Raw genomic sequence first — 17,158 nt, forward strand, 5'->3', positions numbered from 1 at the left:
CCCTGAATTACATTCAACAGTTCTGTACAGGCCTCCCAACCTTGCCTTCTCTAATTATTATTGACACTATGGCCCCTTTCATCCATCTTTCAACGTATATTTACTAAAATCTGTCTACTGGCACAATACCAGGTATGATGGCATCGAATGGCAGTCCTGGTACATGGCCTAATTACATCACAAAAAAGGAGGAAAGAAAAACCAACACAGACAAAATATGTAAAATAACAATCATGACAAGTACCACCAAGAGAGGTACAAAGCACTGGGAGTATCTACAAGAATTTGTCATGGTCAAAGAGATCAGCAAAGGTGCTTACTGATATCAGGGTTAAAATGTGTAAGATGGGTAAGAGATAAGTAGGCAAAGTGGAGAAGAAAGAGTATTCTAAACAAAAGGGATAGAGATGCAAAGGTCCTGAGGCCAGAAGGGAATATGGCAAATGTGAAGGCCAGCTGAGAAAGTGAGGGGATGCCTGGAATGAGAAAAGGCCCAACAGTGAAGGGGAACCAGACCATGCAGAGCCTTGTGGGTCATGGAACAGCATAGCCTTTAACCTAAATGCAGTGGGAAGCCTTAGGCATCGTTTAAACAGAGGCAGTGACCACAATTAGAACTGTTATTTGTAAAGATCCTTTCACCTACCATGTTTAGAGTCAGAAGGGAGCAGGAGAAGATGTTTGTATACAAAGTAGGGCTATCCTAGAGGTGATGATGAGAGAGATGATTGCTCAGTCTATGGCTGTGGTGATGGAGATGGAAAGAACAGAAAGATGCAGATGAGTGTGAGAAAGACTTGGGTAATGAAACTGACAGGTCCAAGGTCTGGAGTGTTTTGGGTGTGATGTTTTTGTCAAGAAAGTAGATAAATTAAGATGTTAAGCACCAAATGAGGTGACACTTAGAAGACCACATTTCCTGGGGATGGTGGGGTGGGGGGAGGGTCTGGTGTTGGACCAGTCCCTTGTGAGACGCCCTTGAGACACCCAAGAAGGATGTCAGAACACCAGTTGCATACACACCTCTGGAGCTCAAAGTATAGGAATCGGCTGAAGATGTAAACTTGAGTTCTTTATATACAGGTGGAGACAATGGAAACTGTGTGGAGACAATTTTCTAAGGAAGGTATTAGCATGATAAGATCAAAATTTACTGGCTGAATTAAGAAACGTAAACCTGCGGGGCACTTGGGAGGCTCAGTCAGTTGAGTGTCCAACTTTGGCTCAGGCCATGATCTCCTGGTTCATGAGTTCAAGCCCCATGTCGGTCTTTGCACTGACAGCACAGAGCCTGCTTCAGCTTCTCTGTCTCCCTCTCTCTCTGCCCCCACCCCTGCTCATGCTCTCTCTCTCTCTCTCAAAAATAAATAGACGTTAAAAAAAATTTTTAAAGAAAGGTAAACCTGGAAATGTGATGGAGGGGAATAGCATCTAGGTAGGCAAAAGGGAAACCAAGTAACAAAGCCAAAAGAAGCCAATGTTTCAAAAAGGAGGGCATGGCCACCACATTCAATACATGTGAGAGGTATAGCATGATGAATCTCAAAGTGTCCGCGTATTTAACAACAGGCTGGTAAGTGGGTACATTGGCAACAGCAAATTTGCTTGAATAATCAGACAGAAGGCAGATTGATGGGTTGAGGAATTCATGGGATGTGAAAAAAAAAAGTGGAGTAAAACTAAATATACAAACTCTTCTGAGAAATTTAGCTATGAGGTAAAAAAGGTGGGTGATAGCTGGAGAGGGGTGTGGCACCAAAGAAAGTATTACTTTTTAATTGGAAATATTTAACCATCTTCAAAGGACATTGAAAGGATCCAGGTGAGAAAGGCTTAAATAAATACTGGCATTCTAGTTACCATTCCCCACTAAAAGGAACTTTCCAACAATTCTGGGGGCCTTCTAAGGCGCCTTGCAAAAGCCTTTCCTGCAGAAAGTTGCTGAAATGAATTTCTTGTCAGCTAAGGGTGGGGAGCAATACAAAAAGCCCCCGTGGGGACATTTTTTTTTTTTTTTAAAGAAGGGATGATGTGATGGGGATTGTGTGCTCACAGACTAGATTCTTAGATAAAGGATTATAGGTGTGGTTATTGCAAGGAGCGATAACAAAATCTGAGGCATAACTACATGAGCAACTGCTTGAGGTCCACTGGAGAAAAGTTTACGGGCAGTTAGGGCATCAGGAATTGAGAGGCCAGGATATTGGGCAGGTTGCCAATGTGGCTGCTGAAGTCCCTGGGGTGACGGCAGGACACGGGTTTGAAAGGAAGCCTTTGAGGCACACGCCAAAGTCCTCAGTCATCGACAGAACTGATTTGAAGTCCAGTAAATGACAGGAGTGCGGGTGGGGGGAGAGGAGGTTTAGCCAAATAGCTAAATTAGCAAGGAAAAGACCTCTAACTGGCAAGGAAAAGCAAGTTATCAAAGTAAGAAGAAGTAAAGGGAATACCAATTCTACTTCTGGCCTCAAGACACATAATCTGAGACACCAGTCACCACTCTGGGCTGCAGAGAAACGTGTCCTAAGTTACGAGCCAGATTTAAGGTAAGTCAAGGAAATGTCTTGAGGCCCAGAGCCGCGACTAAAGAGCTTAGGAAGTGTGCTAATTGCTTCTCTCAATTCCAGACATCACACAATGAAAGGGTTTTTGTGAGCGTGGGGGGAGAACGGGAGAACTGAGTCAGGAAAAGAAAATTCTGAGCATTAGAAGGATGAACACTGCACATTGGGAAGAAGGGAGGACTCCTACTCCTGGCACTGATTGCAGATAAGATAGCCCAGATAACTGGGCTGGATGGTCCAGTCAAGGAGGGTGGGTCTACTGAACAGGCCTGACTAACCCTGCAGGGTGATGATGGCGGTCCCAGAGCTCCAGCCTCTATGTGGCCGTACCCCTGGCCAGTCTTCCTCGGTTCCATGTTCCTAACTGCTACTGCTACGAGTCTCCTCACTGTTCCTAATACTAGCCCACCAATCCCATCTCTGGGTGTTACCCACTCTGCTTCCGAAACTTTATCTAGGCCCAGGGTCAACGAACAGTGACCCAGCACAGAGACTGCATTTTGACAAAGCTAAAAAGACTTACTACCTGACCCTTTACAGAAAAAGCCAGCTGACGCCTCATCTAAATCATCAAATCCTACATGTCCAACTGAGAGCAAGATCTGAAGGCAACGTCTAATATTCAATGAACCTAGGAATTCAATTCCTTGAAATAGTTGCAAGGGACTTATTTAACAGAAGCAAAAAGTTATATCCAAGAAATGATTTTTTTTATGTTTATTTCTTTTGAGAGAGTGAGCAGGGGAGAAGCAGAGAGAGAGGAAGAGAGAGAATCGCAAGCAGGCTCCACGCTGTCAGTGAAGAGCTTAACACGGGGCTCCATCTCATGAACCATGAGATCATGGCCTGAGCCAAAATCAAGAGTTGGGCCCTTAACAAACTGAGACACCCAGGCGCCCGTACCCAAGAAATGTCTTTAAATAGCTATTTCTAATACAAAAAAATAATAATAATCGAAGTATCCAATAGCAGAGGAACAGTCCAAGCCCTCCCTGGGAAGCCTTTCCTTACTATCCCCACTTCTTGGGTTCTGTAGTAGCTACACTCCAGGCCACATAACTTGGCTTTTAACTGTATATACGCTCCTTCTAGAAAACAGCCCTTACCATGTCTTCCTGATTATCAAAGTTGTATTTCATCACAGAATATTTGGAAAATATTAAAAAGTATAAAGAAGAAAACTCAAATATTGCATCCTTCCCCCATACATAGAAAACCGCTATTAACAATTTGGTGAATACTCTTCCTGTCTTCTTCCTTCTACACATTTCTACATACAGAGATCAAAGCAACATATATTATAAAATAGTGATCATATAGGTATTTCCTTGTATTTCTATACACGAATACTTACAACCAATTCTCTCCTACTGCATATCTAGGAAATTTCTCATTTTTCACTCCTGTAAATAATCATTCAGCATACCAATTTCTGATTATTTCCTCAGGAAAGGTAAATACTTATTTTTCTCTTTCCTGATAAACTCAGTGTGTGGTAGTCTAACCTCCTCAACCCATTACAGGCTTCTAGAGGTCACGTTACCAAATATATTAATAGACAAGGAAAGACAAGGCAAAAAAAAAAAATCAGCAATTATTATAATCAGAAAATAATAGTACCACGGTAATTTTACAATATTTAACTGTAAATTGGAATCTGATGATATATTTTAGATGATGAAGATACTTACGACACTAAAGAGAAAAACAGGTTCACATTTATCTCTAAATGACTGCAAGGTTACAATGTTGTCAGCTTCTGCCTGAAAAAAAATATATGTTATATAATAATAAAAGAAGCTATATCCAGGTCATGAGATACACAAGGTTGAAAACAATGCAGATCACATAAAGTTTTTATTGTGATGTTTCCTACAGCATTTTCTGAGGATGTCACATGTGTTCTCAGGATCAAACCGTACACACTGGTGACTCAGGCCGTGGGTCAGGTAGCCTCGACCTTACTTCTCACTGCTCACCTCTGTGGTACCCAGCCTGTGGCTCAACTCACCTACTTCCATTTGTCAAACCACACCCACACTTCCTCCCTCCTCACCAGCTCTGGCCCTTCCTTTTCCAACCCAGGTCAAGTGTCCCTCCTCCAAGAATCCTGTCTTGCTCCCTCCTGCTGTAAATCCTCTCCTGCTCTACCCGGAACTTTCCTGCCTCCCTTGGGGGCTCCAAGGTCCCTTTCAGCAATGCACCGCCGCCATATGGGCCTGTCTCACTTCTTTCGATCAGATCTACGAGGTTTCATCTTCCTCTTTGCACATCACCCTCCTTCTGTCCACTCTCACCACTGTTATTTAACATGACACTAGATGTCCTAACCTCAGTAATCAGACAACAAAAAGATATAAAAGACATCCAAAGCAGCAAGAAGGAGCCAAACTTTCGCTCTTCACAGATGACATGACACTCTATGTAGAAAACCTGAAAGACTCCACCAAAGCCTGCTAGAACTGATATACAGATTCAGTCAAGTTGCAGGAAACAAAATCAATTGCATTTCTATCCACCAATAATGAAGGAGCAGAAAGAGAAATCAAGGAATCCATCCCATCTACAATTGTGCCAAAAACCATAAGATATCTAGGAATAAACTTACCCAAAGAGGTGAAACAGCTATACTGTGAAAACTATTGAACACTTATGAAAGAAACTGAAGAGGTTCCAAAGAAATGGAAAGACATACCATGCTCATCACTGGAAGAACAAATATACTATCCAAAGCAATCGACACATTTAATGCAATCACTATCAAAATACCAACAGCATTTTTCACAGAGCTAGCACACATAATCCTAAAATTTGTATGGAACCACAAAAGACCCCAAATAGCCAAAGCAATCCTGAAAAAGAAGAAACTGGAGACATCACAATTCTGGATTTCAAGCTATATTACAAAGCTGTAGTCATCAAGGCGGTATGGTCCTGGCACAAAAACAGACACATAGATTAGTGGAACAGAACAGAAAACCCAGAAATGGACCTACAACTATGTGGTCAATTCATCTTTGACAAAGCAGGAAAAAATATCCAATGGGGGAAAAAACGTCTCTTCAACAAATGATGTTGGGAAAACTAAACAGCAACATGTAGAAAAATGAAAATGGACCACTTTCTTATACTACACACAAAAACAAATTCAAAATGGATAAAAGACCTAAATGTGAGACAGGAAACCATCAAAATCCTAGAGAGGAACACAGGCAGCAACCTCTTTGACATCAGCTATAGCAACTTCTTACTAGATACGTTTCTGGGAGCAAGGGAAACAAAACCAAAAATGAACTATTGGGACTTCATGGAGATTAAAAACAAACCAAACAAACAAAACAAAAAACTTCTGCAGAGTGAAGGAAACAATCAACAAAACTAAAAGGCAACCCATGGAATGGGAGAAGATATTTGCAAATGACATACCTGATAAAGGGTTAGTACCCAAAATCTATAAAGAACTTATCAAACTCAACCCCCAAAAAGACAAATAATCCAGCTAAGAAATTGGCAGAAGACATGAACAGAGATTTTTTCAAAGAAGACATACAGATGGCTAAAACACAAATGAAAAGACGCTCAACATCACCCAGCATCAGGGAAATACAAAAACAAAAAACATAAAACAAAACCCATGAGATACACCTCACACCTGTCAGAATGGCTAAAATTAACAACACAGGATGTGGAGAAAGGGGAACCCTCTCAACACTGTTGGTAGGAATGTGAACTGGTGCAGCCACTATGGAAAACAGTATGGAATTTCCTCAAAAAGCTAAAAATAGAACTACCCTATGATGCAGTAATTGCACTAGTAGGTCTTTATCCAAAGGATACAAAAATACTGATCCAGAGGGATATGTGCACCCTGATGTTTATAGCAGCATTACCAACAATAGCTAAATTCTGGAAAGAGCCCAAATGTGTCCATCAACCATTGACTGATGAATATTCTCAGCCATAAAAAAGAATGAAATCCCGTCATTTGCAACAATGTGGGTGGAGCCAGAGAATATTATGCTAAGCGAAATAAGTCAGAGAAAGACAAATACCATACGATTTCACTCATACGTGGAATTTAAGAAACAAAACAGATGAACATAGGGGGAAAAAGAGACAGGGAGAGGCAAACCAGAAAACAGACTCTTAACTATAGAGAATAAACAGAGGGTTGTTGGAAGGAGCGGAATGGGCTAAATGGGTGATGGGCATGAAGGAGGGCACTTGTTGTGTTGTATGTAAGTGACGAATCACTAAACCCTCCACCTGAAACTGATATTACACTGTATGTTAGCTAACTTGAATTTAAATAAAAACTTGGGGGAAAACAACAAATTTCAAGCTGTTGTGATCAATAACTGTATATTAAATATTATTGTTTTCCTCCATATTAACACGCATCCCTTGGCCAGCTGTCAGATCATTTAGTAGGGTCTTCTCTAAGAGATGGTTTTTGCAACCTAAGGCAATTGTTTTCAAACTGGGATTTCTGCAAGTTCCTCAACCACTGGGAAGAAGCCAAGAGAGGGTCTCAGCCCTGTCAGCCAGAGGCACTGTGTTGTAATTTTTTTTTTTTAAAGCATGCTGGAGTCTATGTTTCTTTTTCTTTTTTTAAAGCTTCCACAGTTTAGAAGAAAGAAAAGGAAGGAGGTAAAAGGTACTAATCTATAATATTAAAGGACAGAAGTTAAAGATTATATTTAAAAGTAGCCTAAGACACCTGGGGGGGCTCATTTGGTAGAACATCTGACTCTTGATATCAGGGTTGGGAGTTCAAGCCCCACCCTGGGTACAGAGCCTACTTAAATCAATAAATAAACAAATAAATAAATGTAGTCTAGGTATCATTATTACAATGTTCATATTGTAGTAAAGTATTAACAATTAAAGGATTTAATAATATTATTAAAAACTAAAATAAAGAGTATTACTGAATTTTTATATAGATAGATAGATACAATGTTAGTACAAGTCTTCAAGTCTTTTAAAAGGACACATAACAAAAAAACCAAAAAAAACAAAAAACAACAACAAAAACAAAAAACTGTACTGACCATTTAGCTTAGGGTGACTTCAACAGGTAATCAACCTCATAGGTCACTCCCAATGGCGGTTTCAAGACTATATTAATATTTGTCATCCTTTCAGGGAGGTCATAGCAAGAAAACAACATTAATTTATATGAATGTCCTATTGTTGAGTGCGCTCAAACATAACAAGAAAAACCATTCGGCGATGACGCACAAGATTTTTTGTTGTTAAATTCAACAGATGCTAGTGTTATGAGTGGTAATCTGAACATATTTTGGAAAGAACTTACTAGCCCTTCCCAGTGGGATGGCTACAGTAATAGAACAGATTCCTTGTGGAGGAGGCTGAGGAATTCTGGCTGGCTGGGGTACAATGGGAGGTCACAGTCAAAGTCGCTGGGGTTGGGAGGAAGCACTGTTAGGACCTGTATCCTCACACAGCTCTGAGCTGAGCTGAAATGGGAGCCCAACAAACTATGTGATCTAATTCTCCTTCCACCCCCACCCCTCTGCCTCCACAGCCATGCCGGGTTCACACATATTGCCCAAGTTGGTTTCTACACAGACTCTACAAACAAAGAGAAATTTAACGCCTCTAAACCACCTGGGAACACAGCATCAAGTTATACCTTCTCCGTGTCTAAGGACTTCTTGCCTTGCCTTCCTATGCCAAAGTTCCCTTGCAGGTAGCCTGACAGGTATGCAGGGGGCCTGCCTTGTTGTTGGTGTCTCCCCACTGACCCCAATTTCCTTTTAGACACTGAAATTTTCCCGTGATTCCTAGCCAGTGAACTTGCACTCCTACCACTTCCAGACAAACTTCTCTACTGCCAACTGCCATGACTCAAGAATTTTCCAACCCTTGATTCTCCATGACCCATTTGCCAGCTGTTAGAGCCTTCTGATATTGTCCTTTAACTTCTTATACCAACCCCTTGTCTATTGTATGTGGCAATTCCCATTAAACCCCATTCTCTGTCCTGTCAACTCCATTCCTCCTCCCCGCCAAGGATCAAATCTCAAATCATATTCCAGATCCACTCAGGGGGCTCAGAGTGAAGCAGGCTATTATGAATCACCACCCTTTCAAAAACTGTAACACTCTTATTTCAGAAGACAAAGTCAACCTTTGGACAAAAAGATTTAAAAATTATATATAGGGGTGCCTGTGTGGCTCAGTTGGTTGGGTGACTGACTTCGGCTCAGGTCATGATCTCACAGTTTGTGAGTCCAAGCCCCACGTCGGGCTCTGTGCTGACAGCTCAGAGCCTGGAGCCTACTTCGGATTCTGTGTCTCCGCCTCTCTCTACCCCTCCCCTGCTCACGCTCTGTGTCTCTCTGTCTCTCAATAATAAATAAACTTTAAGAAAAAAAAAAAGAGTCAGATGCTTAACCAACTGGGGCACCTAGGTGGCACCCCTTGACTATACATTTTATTAAATTAAACTAAAAATCAATGTTTCTTGGGGCGCCTGGGTGGTTCAGTCGGTTGAGCATCCAACTTTGGCTCAGGTCATAGTCTCTTGGTTTGTAAGTTCAAGCCCTTCTGCTGACAGCTCAGAGCGTGGAGCCTGCTTCAGAATCTGTGTCTCCCCTTCTCTCTCTGCTGCTCCCCCCACTTTCACTATGTCTCTCTCAAAAATAAACATTAAAAAAATCAATTATCCTGGGGTGCCTGGGTGGCTCAGTCGGTTAAGCATCAGACTCTTGATTTTGGCTCAGGTCATGATCTCACAGTCATGAGATAGATCCTTGCACTGGGCTTTTCACTGAACATGGAGCCTGCTTGAGATTCTCCCTCTCCTTCTCTCTCTGCCCTTCCCCTCACTTGAGTATGTGCACACATGTGCATTCTCTCCCTCTAAAAAAAAAAAAAAAACAAAAAAAAAAGTATAGTAAAAAAAGTAGATTCATATACCCAAATTGTTCCAAACAACTTAAAAAGTTTGATAATTTCTGAATTATCAGTTTTTTAATTTACGTTAATTAAAATTAAAAACTCAGTTCCTCGGGGTGCCTGGGTGGCTTAGTAAATTAAGCACCCGACTTCAGTTCAGGTCATGATCTCACGGTTTGTGAGTTCGAGCCCCACGTCAGCCTCTGTGCTGACAGCTCAGAGCCTGGAGCCTGCTTCCGATTCTGTGTCTCCTTCTCTCTCTGGCCCTCCCCCGTTCATGCTCTGTCTCTCTCTGTCTCAAAAATAAATAAACGTTAAAAAAATAATAATAAAAAAAAAACAGCGTTTGCCGCTTTTGTTATAAAAGACATACACTCACCATACAGTTGGGTGAAAAGAAACAGGTCAATAGACAGACAGACGTTTTTATACTTTTCCAATGTTCACACCCATGGTGAACAATTTCAATACTACAGGAATGGGATAAAAATCATGATTGTTCAGATCATTTCAGATCCGGTAGAACTAAATATATAGTAAAACTGCCAAGTAAACATTGTCCATTTTGAAAAGTTGACAGGTTGTTTAAATTAAGACAGTCCTTAAGGACGATACTGAAATATTTGAAAAGTATCAAGAAAATAACGGTTTAATGGAAATGACATCCTTACGACAACGAAATGCAGAAGTTCATCTTCGTTCAGTTCGTTTTTCAGTTTTCTGAATAAAGGTTGCATTGCTTTGCAAGGTCCACACCAGGCTTGGTAAACATCTATCACTGGAAGACGAGAACATTTATGAAAAAAACAGAGTCGAAGAATCTAGAATAGCCGCTTATCCCAATGCTGGGGCAGGGGCAAGGGCACAGATGAGCAGGTTTTTACACTGTTAGTGGGGAGGTACACTCTGTGTTGGGGGTGGTGACAGGTGCCCTGGGCAGAACTCCAAATGGCTGGACAACAGGGGAGCCCCAGTACCTGTTAGGCCTTTGTTCTGCAACATCTCATCCCACAGGCTTTGACTATTAACGACTGTCTGCAAAAAGGAAGGCACTGTAAAGAGGTCCCCAAGTGCCAGCGCACCAAGTAAAGACCGTTGGTAATGTCATACTCACCTGTAACTGGATTTCTCGCTTTTTGCTTGCCATTTATCCACTGTCACATGAAAAAAGGGAAGAAAAATAGAAAATGTTTAAGAGGAAATTTATATGAAGTTATTCTCTATGCATTCAAAGAGGCATCTTAATGGACCGTAGGCAGTACTGGATTATACCACTCCTCTTTTCTGGGGAGAGAGGAGCCAATGCCACTGAAAGATTCCTCGCCAACTGGCTGCATCAGCCATACTGTCTTACTCTCCCAATAACCCTGAGGCAAGGCGAGGAGGTACAGTTTCTTAAAAGGGCTCTGTTTCCCTATAGTGTTATGGAGTGTCCTCTCCCCGTTTCCATTTGCACACGAGTTAATTGCCTTTGGCCGGACTCATGGATCCCACTCCAGGGAGGCTTAATTTTCAGGACGAGACTACTAGTGTTCTTGAGCACAACATAAGCTTTCCGCAGCGTGAAACCAGTGAGGCCCAAACGCCACCCCCCCCCCCCCATTCCGTAGTGTCACGGGCGCGCAGTGGGTGACAGCAGACCCCAGCACAAAACAAAGGCGTGGCCCAGGACATGGAAACTACATCCCAGCGAACGGTGCCGGATTCTCCAACAAGCCTTACACAGAACAGAACCTCCTCTCAGCGACACCGCGCGTTTATACGAAGGGGAAGGAACAGTCCCTGGGGATCCCAACCAGCCGTCTGGACGAGGCCCGTGACCTTTGTGAGCACAGCTCCGACAGGTCCGAGTACCTGGGCGCGGAACAGGTGCCCCGCTCCGAAGAGCTTTCAGCCCGCGCAGGTCCTGCGGAAGAGGCCGGACACGGTCCCCGGGACCGCCCCGCAGGAGGCGTGGCCAACGTCTGCACCGCCCCTCCAGGGCCGCGAGCCTGGCCCTCCCCCGCGGGGGCGGTGCCTCGAGGCTCCCTGGACTTTGCGCGCAGGCCCAGGGCGGCAAAGCACGCCCGCCTTGGAACCGCCGGTTTCCTGCGCTTCCCGAGGTGAGATCCCCCCTGCCCGGTGCTGCTGCGCCTGAGCTCAGCCTCCGGGCAGCGCCCTCCGCTGCGGGTGCGTTTGCCACTTGCAGGTTTGATCGCAGCTCTCCTGGGCTCGACGCCTTCCACCGCGGGGCCTGCTTTATAGCATAAAATGTGTGCTCCTCAGGTTGGAGTGGAAGGCTCTCTGAAGCCCAGCCTCAGCCTGTCTCCAACATCGGCACCTATCCTGGCTCTTCTTCTCCTCCTCTTCTTTCTTTACCTTCTCCTTCTTCTATTATTTGGAAATAATTTTAGACAGAGCTCCCATACACCCTGGGACGACCAGATCAATAGGCTTATTGGAAGGATGAACTAGGGTATCTACCATGATTACTTTTGAAATCTAGTCAGTTAATAAACGACTACTTTCAAATCGAAAAAAAAAAATGCTAACTTCCCTCAAGTATTATTAGTTTCCTACAATGAATACTTTTCAGAGATAATGTTTCTGAGCCATCCTTAGCCACCCTCTCTCCGGTGGTCTTGCTTTTTTTCCCCATTGCCCCGGTAATGAAGTTCTTTCTCTTCACCATTCGTCAGAGTGAGATTGGTTCTATTTTGAAAAATAGGGTGAGTGGCTGGCTTGATCTGGGAATTTTTTTGTGTCCACTTTTTACTGGGGAAGAATTCTCTAGTATTATCTATGGCTGGAGTATAGGTTGTGAGCATAACTTCCCTGTTCTTAGCAAGTTTCACGTGGGTCGCTCTGTTCTACCGAGGTGGCATCTTTCTTGTGAACTTTTTATTTCTGTGGTTTGCAGGAGAAATAACTACCAGTACTCCCTACTAGTGTTCATCTCAGTTCTGAGCAGCCTGTGGGAACACACCTCCCATCAGCCCTGCCACACTCACTGTTTGTCTTTCCAAAATGCTTAGCTGTTTCTTGATGTTAAGCTGTTAGTTACCTGATTTCTGGAGTCCATCTCACAAGTTTTTGTGGTTTCAGCCCAGAAAGCCATCTAGTAAACCTCTGGGGAACCTAAGTTTTCCTGTGGGCTCCTGTTGACAGACAACAACACAGGTGTCACAGAGGAGGTGTCACAGACTTTCCTCTTTAGGGATCTCTTTCTAATGCCAAATAGTGAGTTGGACCAAAGAACAACTCAGGGTCAATTTATTGACAACCTGATCTGGTGAAATAGTAGTTACTAGAAATATGTGACAGTCCTTTCAAAATGCCAGATGGTGATGTGCAGGGATATTATATATACTTCATATGTATCCTTAATAGGGGAACATCCTATTAAGAAACGATTCTGTAAGTAATCCTGCTCATCTATTTGATTCACTCCGGGAATGAGGATCCTGTCTACAAAGGTCCATGGTATCCCTTCACCTTTTAGTTATTTCCTGCATCCCAAGTATGCCCACATCGGCTGGAAATCTTTTGTTAATAAAATTTTTTGCTTACTCAAAAATACATCATTGTGCCAGCACCTACATAAAGATTTTAGCAGGTGCCACAAATGTTCATGCACTAATTTCAAGCAAACTCTTCACATACTTTTGCTATTTAAGGGAAAACATCATTGATACATCAAGAAGTTCCAGTCTATTCTGAAATAAGCACATTTACCAATGATCAAGACATGCAAGGTAGGGGCGCCTGGGTGGCTCAGTCGGTTAAGCGTCCGACTTCGGCTCAGGTCACGATCTCGCGGTCCGTGAGTTCGAGCCCCGCGTCGGGCTCTGGGCTGATGGCTCAGAGCCTGGAGCCTGCTTCCGATTCTGTGTCTCCCTCTCTCTCTGCCCCTCCCCCATTCATGCTCTGTCTCTCTCTGTCTCAAAAATAAATAAACGTTAAAAAAAAAAAAAGACATGCAAGGCAAAAGGTGAAATCAGGTTTTGAAACATCATTCCCATTAACTGCAAGAAGCTTAAATGTTGAAGCTTTGAAACATAAACTTGGTGAGCTTTTGCCTTGGGTCTTTCCAGAATGGACTTCAAGGACAAATGCACTCTGACAATGTTACTTTTAAGGGATCGTGATGATTCTGGAACAGTACAGAAGATCCCACAGCATGCTAATGCATGTAGGCTTTATAGGAAAACTTCTCAAAGTTTAAAATGGGAAGGTTTGGGGGCATCTGGGTGGTTCAGTCAGTTGAACGCCTGACTTCGGCTCAGGTCATGATCTCACAGTTCGTGAGTTTGAGCCGTGTCGGGCTCTGTGCTGACAGCTCAGAGCCTGGAGCCTGCTTTGGATTCTGTGTCTCCCTCTCTCTCTGCTCATCCCCTCCCCCTTCCTCTCTCCCTCTCTTTCTCTCAAAAATAAACACAAAAATTTGTAATAACTGACTGGGTGGCTCAGTCGGTTAAGCGACTGACTTCGGCTCAGGTCATGATCTCATGGTTATGGGTTCGAGCCCCACATCAGGCTCCATGCTGACAGCTCAGAGCCCAGAGCCTGCTTCGGATTCTGTGTCTCCCTCTCTCTCTACCCCTTCTGCACTCACACTCTGTCTCTCTATCTCTCAGTCTCTTGAAAATAAACATTAAAAATTTTTAATAATAAAAAGAAATAAAAAATAAAATGGGAAGATTTACAACAGATGAATGACATAAAAAGGTTGCAATTCTTAAGTAATAATAATGAAACTAATGTGACATCGGTGTGACAATTGGAATAAATGTAGTTGGGGAAGTGAAACCAGAGATAATAAGATCGAAGTCCATTGCAGCAATCCAGGAGGGCTGGGCTAAGGGCCAAAGTGAAGGCAGAGATTACAGATAAGGGGCAAAAAAGACTTAGGAGACATTTGGGGTTAGTATCAACAGGATCTGGGAAGTAGCACTTCGCAGGGATGAGCAAGGAGGAGAAACCACAGAAAACTCTATAAAGTTCCCAATTTCAATGAGTGAATAATGAGGGATGTAAAAAGAGCTATCAGAACGGGAGGGAAGATCATGAGTTCAGGGATTTTAGGATGACAAAGTGGAAGGAGAAGGCTAATGAGTCCAACCATTATTGACAGTTAAATCAGGGTTATTATGATCCATGTAATTAGTGAATCCCAAGGGAACAATAGGACAAAAGTCCTTGAGTAATAGCAGGATGAAGCTTGCTCTGCATGATCAGTAATTTGTGAATATATAATGCGTCCTACCTTAGGGCTTTTTCTAACTGCCCCCTCATACATTTTTGTGTGTGTGAAATTCCCATGAGGCAGTATTGGGTAGTGGGGGGTCTTTGTGACCTTGGTCAGGTTTCTTAACCTCTCTGTAGTCTGGTGTTGTTACTGGAGATAATAATAGAACCTATTTAATCACTTTTGTGAGGATTCAATGATTTAAATTATACCTAAGGCTCAGAACAGTCTTCAGCTTATGGTACACATGCAATAATTGTTATCTATTGTCAGACAGAGATATAAAGCTAAAATATTTCAATTAGCACTCCTGTGTGGACACCTTATACATCAATCTATCTAAAACCTGCCAAAGTACCTTTCCACAAAGATTTCTATCACTGTTAAATTGAATGGAGACTACTGCTCTAAAGAAAATGCATCAAAGTTAAAAAAAAAAAATCCTCCCCCTACTACAGGTGTATATTGACCTTGTGATAATGATGTACTTAGCTCCTGCATCATTTCTTCTTAAGGGGGTGCCATGCTTTCTCCTGTAATCTACTTGATATTTCTACCCTAAATGGCCCAATGGAAAAATCATGTGGAAATAGAAACTTGAAGTCCAATTTCAAGACACATGCGCACGTGTAATAATTAGTGATTTTTTTTAATTCTCCCCCAAATCTAGAATGAGTTGGAAGGATTTTTCACAGAGGGTGATGGAGTTACATCGGAACCCCTTGCTGGATTCTTCAGTGCTCTGGTGTGACGTTGTCCTGGCTGAAGCTGAACCTCTGGCCTTGCTCACAGGGAAATGGGGAAGGTGGTGAGTCCTCCTTATGGATGCATACGTGGCCACGTTTACCTTTTGATCTAGCACCCCGATGATATTACTGTCAACATCTCTGCCTCTGCTCCCCACCTCACTATTTGTTTGACTCTGTTGATATTCATGAAATCTTTTCTTTCGTGAGAAGGGCAAGAGGACATTTGAGTTGGGGTAACCCAAGACAATGGAGAGAATGGGAGCTTCCATTTCCACTCTGCCCTAAGGAATGGATTTGAGTTCTCATGAGATACTAGCCACCTTTGTTGCAGGAAACAGGATGTACCTCACATGGACAAACTGGAGAGGCGTGAATAAACATACTCCTTCCAGAGATGTGAGCAGAAATGAAGAAGCCAATAATGGATACTGATGAAAGCAGACTAGCAACACCACATCCAGGCATGAAGGAACAAAGGGAAGAAAGGACCTTAATGGAACCCAGGGACAGTGGGGCCACTCAGCAGGAGCTGTAGCCTAGAAGGTCTGCAGGCCATACTGGAATTGTGAAGACAAAGTAAGGAAGGGGTAGAAAGTAAATGCCTCATCCTCATTCCTCCCTCTGGATGGACTCTCCTACTGGTAACTCCCAGTGGTCAAATCCAACCAGGAGCCCACTCTGATCAGGGCCAGCCTCCCAGTGCTCAGAGAAGGGCAAGGTAGAGAAGAATGGCAAATAAAACAACATATAGGGTTAGAGAAGGGGCAGAAACATATAGGAATGTCTGTCCAGAGACTTAAGAGATTCCAGACATGTTAGCCTGAGCTAACAGAAATATGAAAGACAGTTTGTGAGACTCTGGGCCTAGGCAGAACTGCTTTGTGGGTCAGCCAAGGAAGTGTAGCTGGATTTGGAGAGAAGACCATTCGTTCCATCCAGCCTTGGAGTCCAGCAGAGCTCTTGCGTTTCAAGGACCGTAAATGCTGGAGGCATCAGAGAATCTGGGGCAAGGACATTAGACATCTTGTGCCACTCTGTGGGAAGAAGATTTTGCCAACCAGGAGCGTGTGGTGGCTGCAGCTGATGGTCCCGTGTCTGGACTCACAAGAGGAAGGCTTCCTGGCCCTCAGCTCTGGGGACTGGAGCAATCATAAGTCGCTTAATAAAAACATACGTAGTATTTTTCTGTGTCTTGGGTCATACATTGTATTAGGGTTCTCCACAGAAACAGAGCCAATAGTATATATATATGGAGAGATAGAGATTGAGTATGAGGAATTATGGAGGCTGAGAAGCCCCGCTATTAGCCCTCTGCAAGCGGGAGACCCAGGAAAACCAGTGGTTAATTCAGTCTGCATCCTGTTTTTCATCCTGCCCAGTTTGAGGGCAGGAGAAAATGAGATGAGATGTCCCGGATTAAGCAGCGAGGCAGGAAAGAAAGGGAGTATACTCCTCTCTCCTCTACCTTTTGCTCTATTCAGGCTTTCAACAGATTGGATGGCGCCCACCCACCTTGAAGAGAGCAATCTACCCAGTCCACTGACTCAGATGCTAGTCTTGTCTAGAAATACCCTCACAAACACCCCCAGGAAATAATATTGTATCTGAGTACCCCGTGGTCAGTGAAGTTGACGTACAGAATTAACCATCACACACATGCCTAAAGGATTTGGGTTTTTGGGTTGTTTTTT

At 43.2% G+C, this 17,158-nt stretch overlaps 1 protein-coding gene and 1 long non-coding RNA gene across 5 annotated transcripts in view; one reads left to right on the plus strand and one right to left on the minus strand.

The window, feature by feature from the left end:
* Nucleotides 1-11,469, minus strand: part of NME8 (NME/NM23 family member 8) — a 54,499-nt gene extending 43,030 nt beyond the window's left edge. For 3 of the 4 annotated variants that reach the window (XM_042914917.1, XM_042914942.1, XM_042914935.1), the window contains exons 1-5: nucleotides 11,346-11,469; nucleotides 10,606-10,645; nucleotides 10,469-10,526; nucleotides 10,163-10,269; nucleotides 4,256-4,327 (exon numbers count right to left, since the gene is read on the minus strand). In XM_042914917.1, the coding sequence (XP_042770851.1) occupies nucleotides 4,256-4,327; nucleotides 10,163-10,269; nucleotides 10,469-10,526; nucleotides 10,606-10,638 (270 nt within the window). In that variant the 5' untranslated portion in view covers nucleotides 10,639-10,645; nucleotides 11,346-11,469. Of the gene's footprint in view, nucleotides 1-4,255; nucleotides 4,328-10,162; nucleotides 10,270-10,468; nucleotides 10,527-10,605; nucleotides 10,646-11,213; nucleotides 11,306-11,345 lie in introns of those variants that run through there. The other variant, XM_042914926.1, reaches the window with a different exon arrangement.
* Nucleotides 11,470-11,503: 34 nt separating this feature from the next.
* LOC122206125 lies at nucleotides 11,504-16,647 on the plus strand. The gene is made up of 2 exons (XR_006196371.1): nucleotides 11,504-11,593; nucleotides 15,389-16,647. It is a non-coding gene; the product is annotated as an uncharacterized LOC122206125 (long non-coding RNA).
* The last annotated feature ends 511 nt before the right edge of the window (nucleotides 16,648-17,158 follow it).

This window comes from Panthera leo, chromosome A2, assembly GCF_018350215.1.
Source record: "Panthera leo isolate Ple1 chromosome A2, P.leo_Ple1_pat1.1, whole genome shotgun sequence".
Lineage (NCBI taxonomy): Eukaryota > Metazoa > Chordata > Mammalia > Carnivora > Felidae > Panthera > Panthera leo.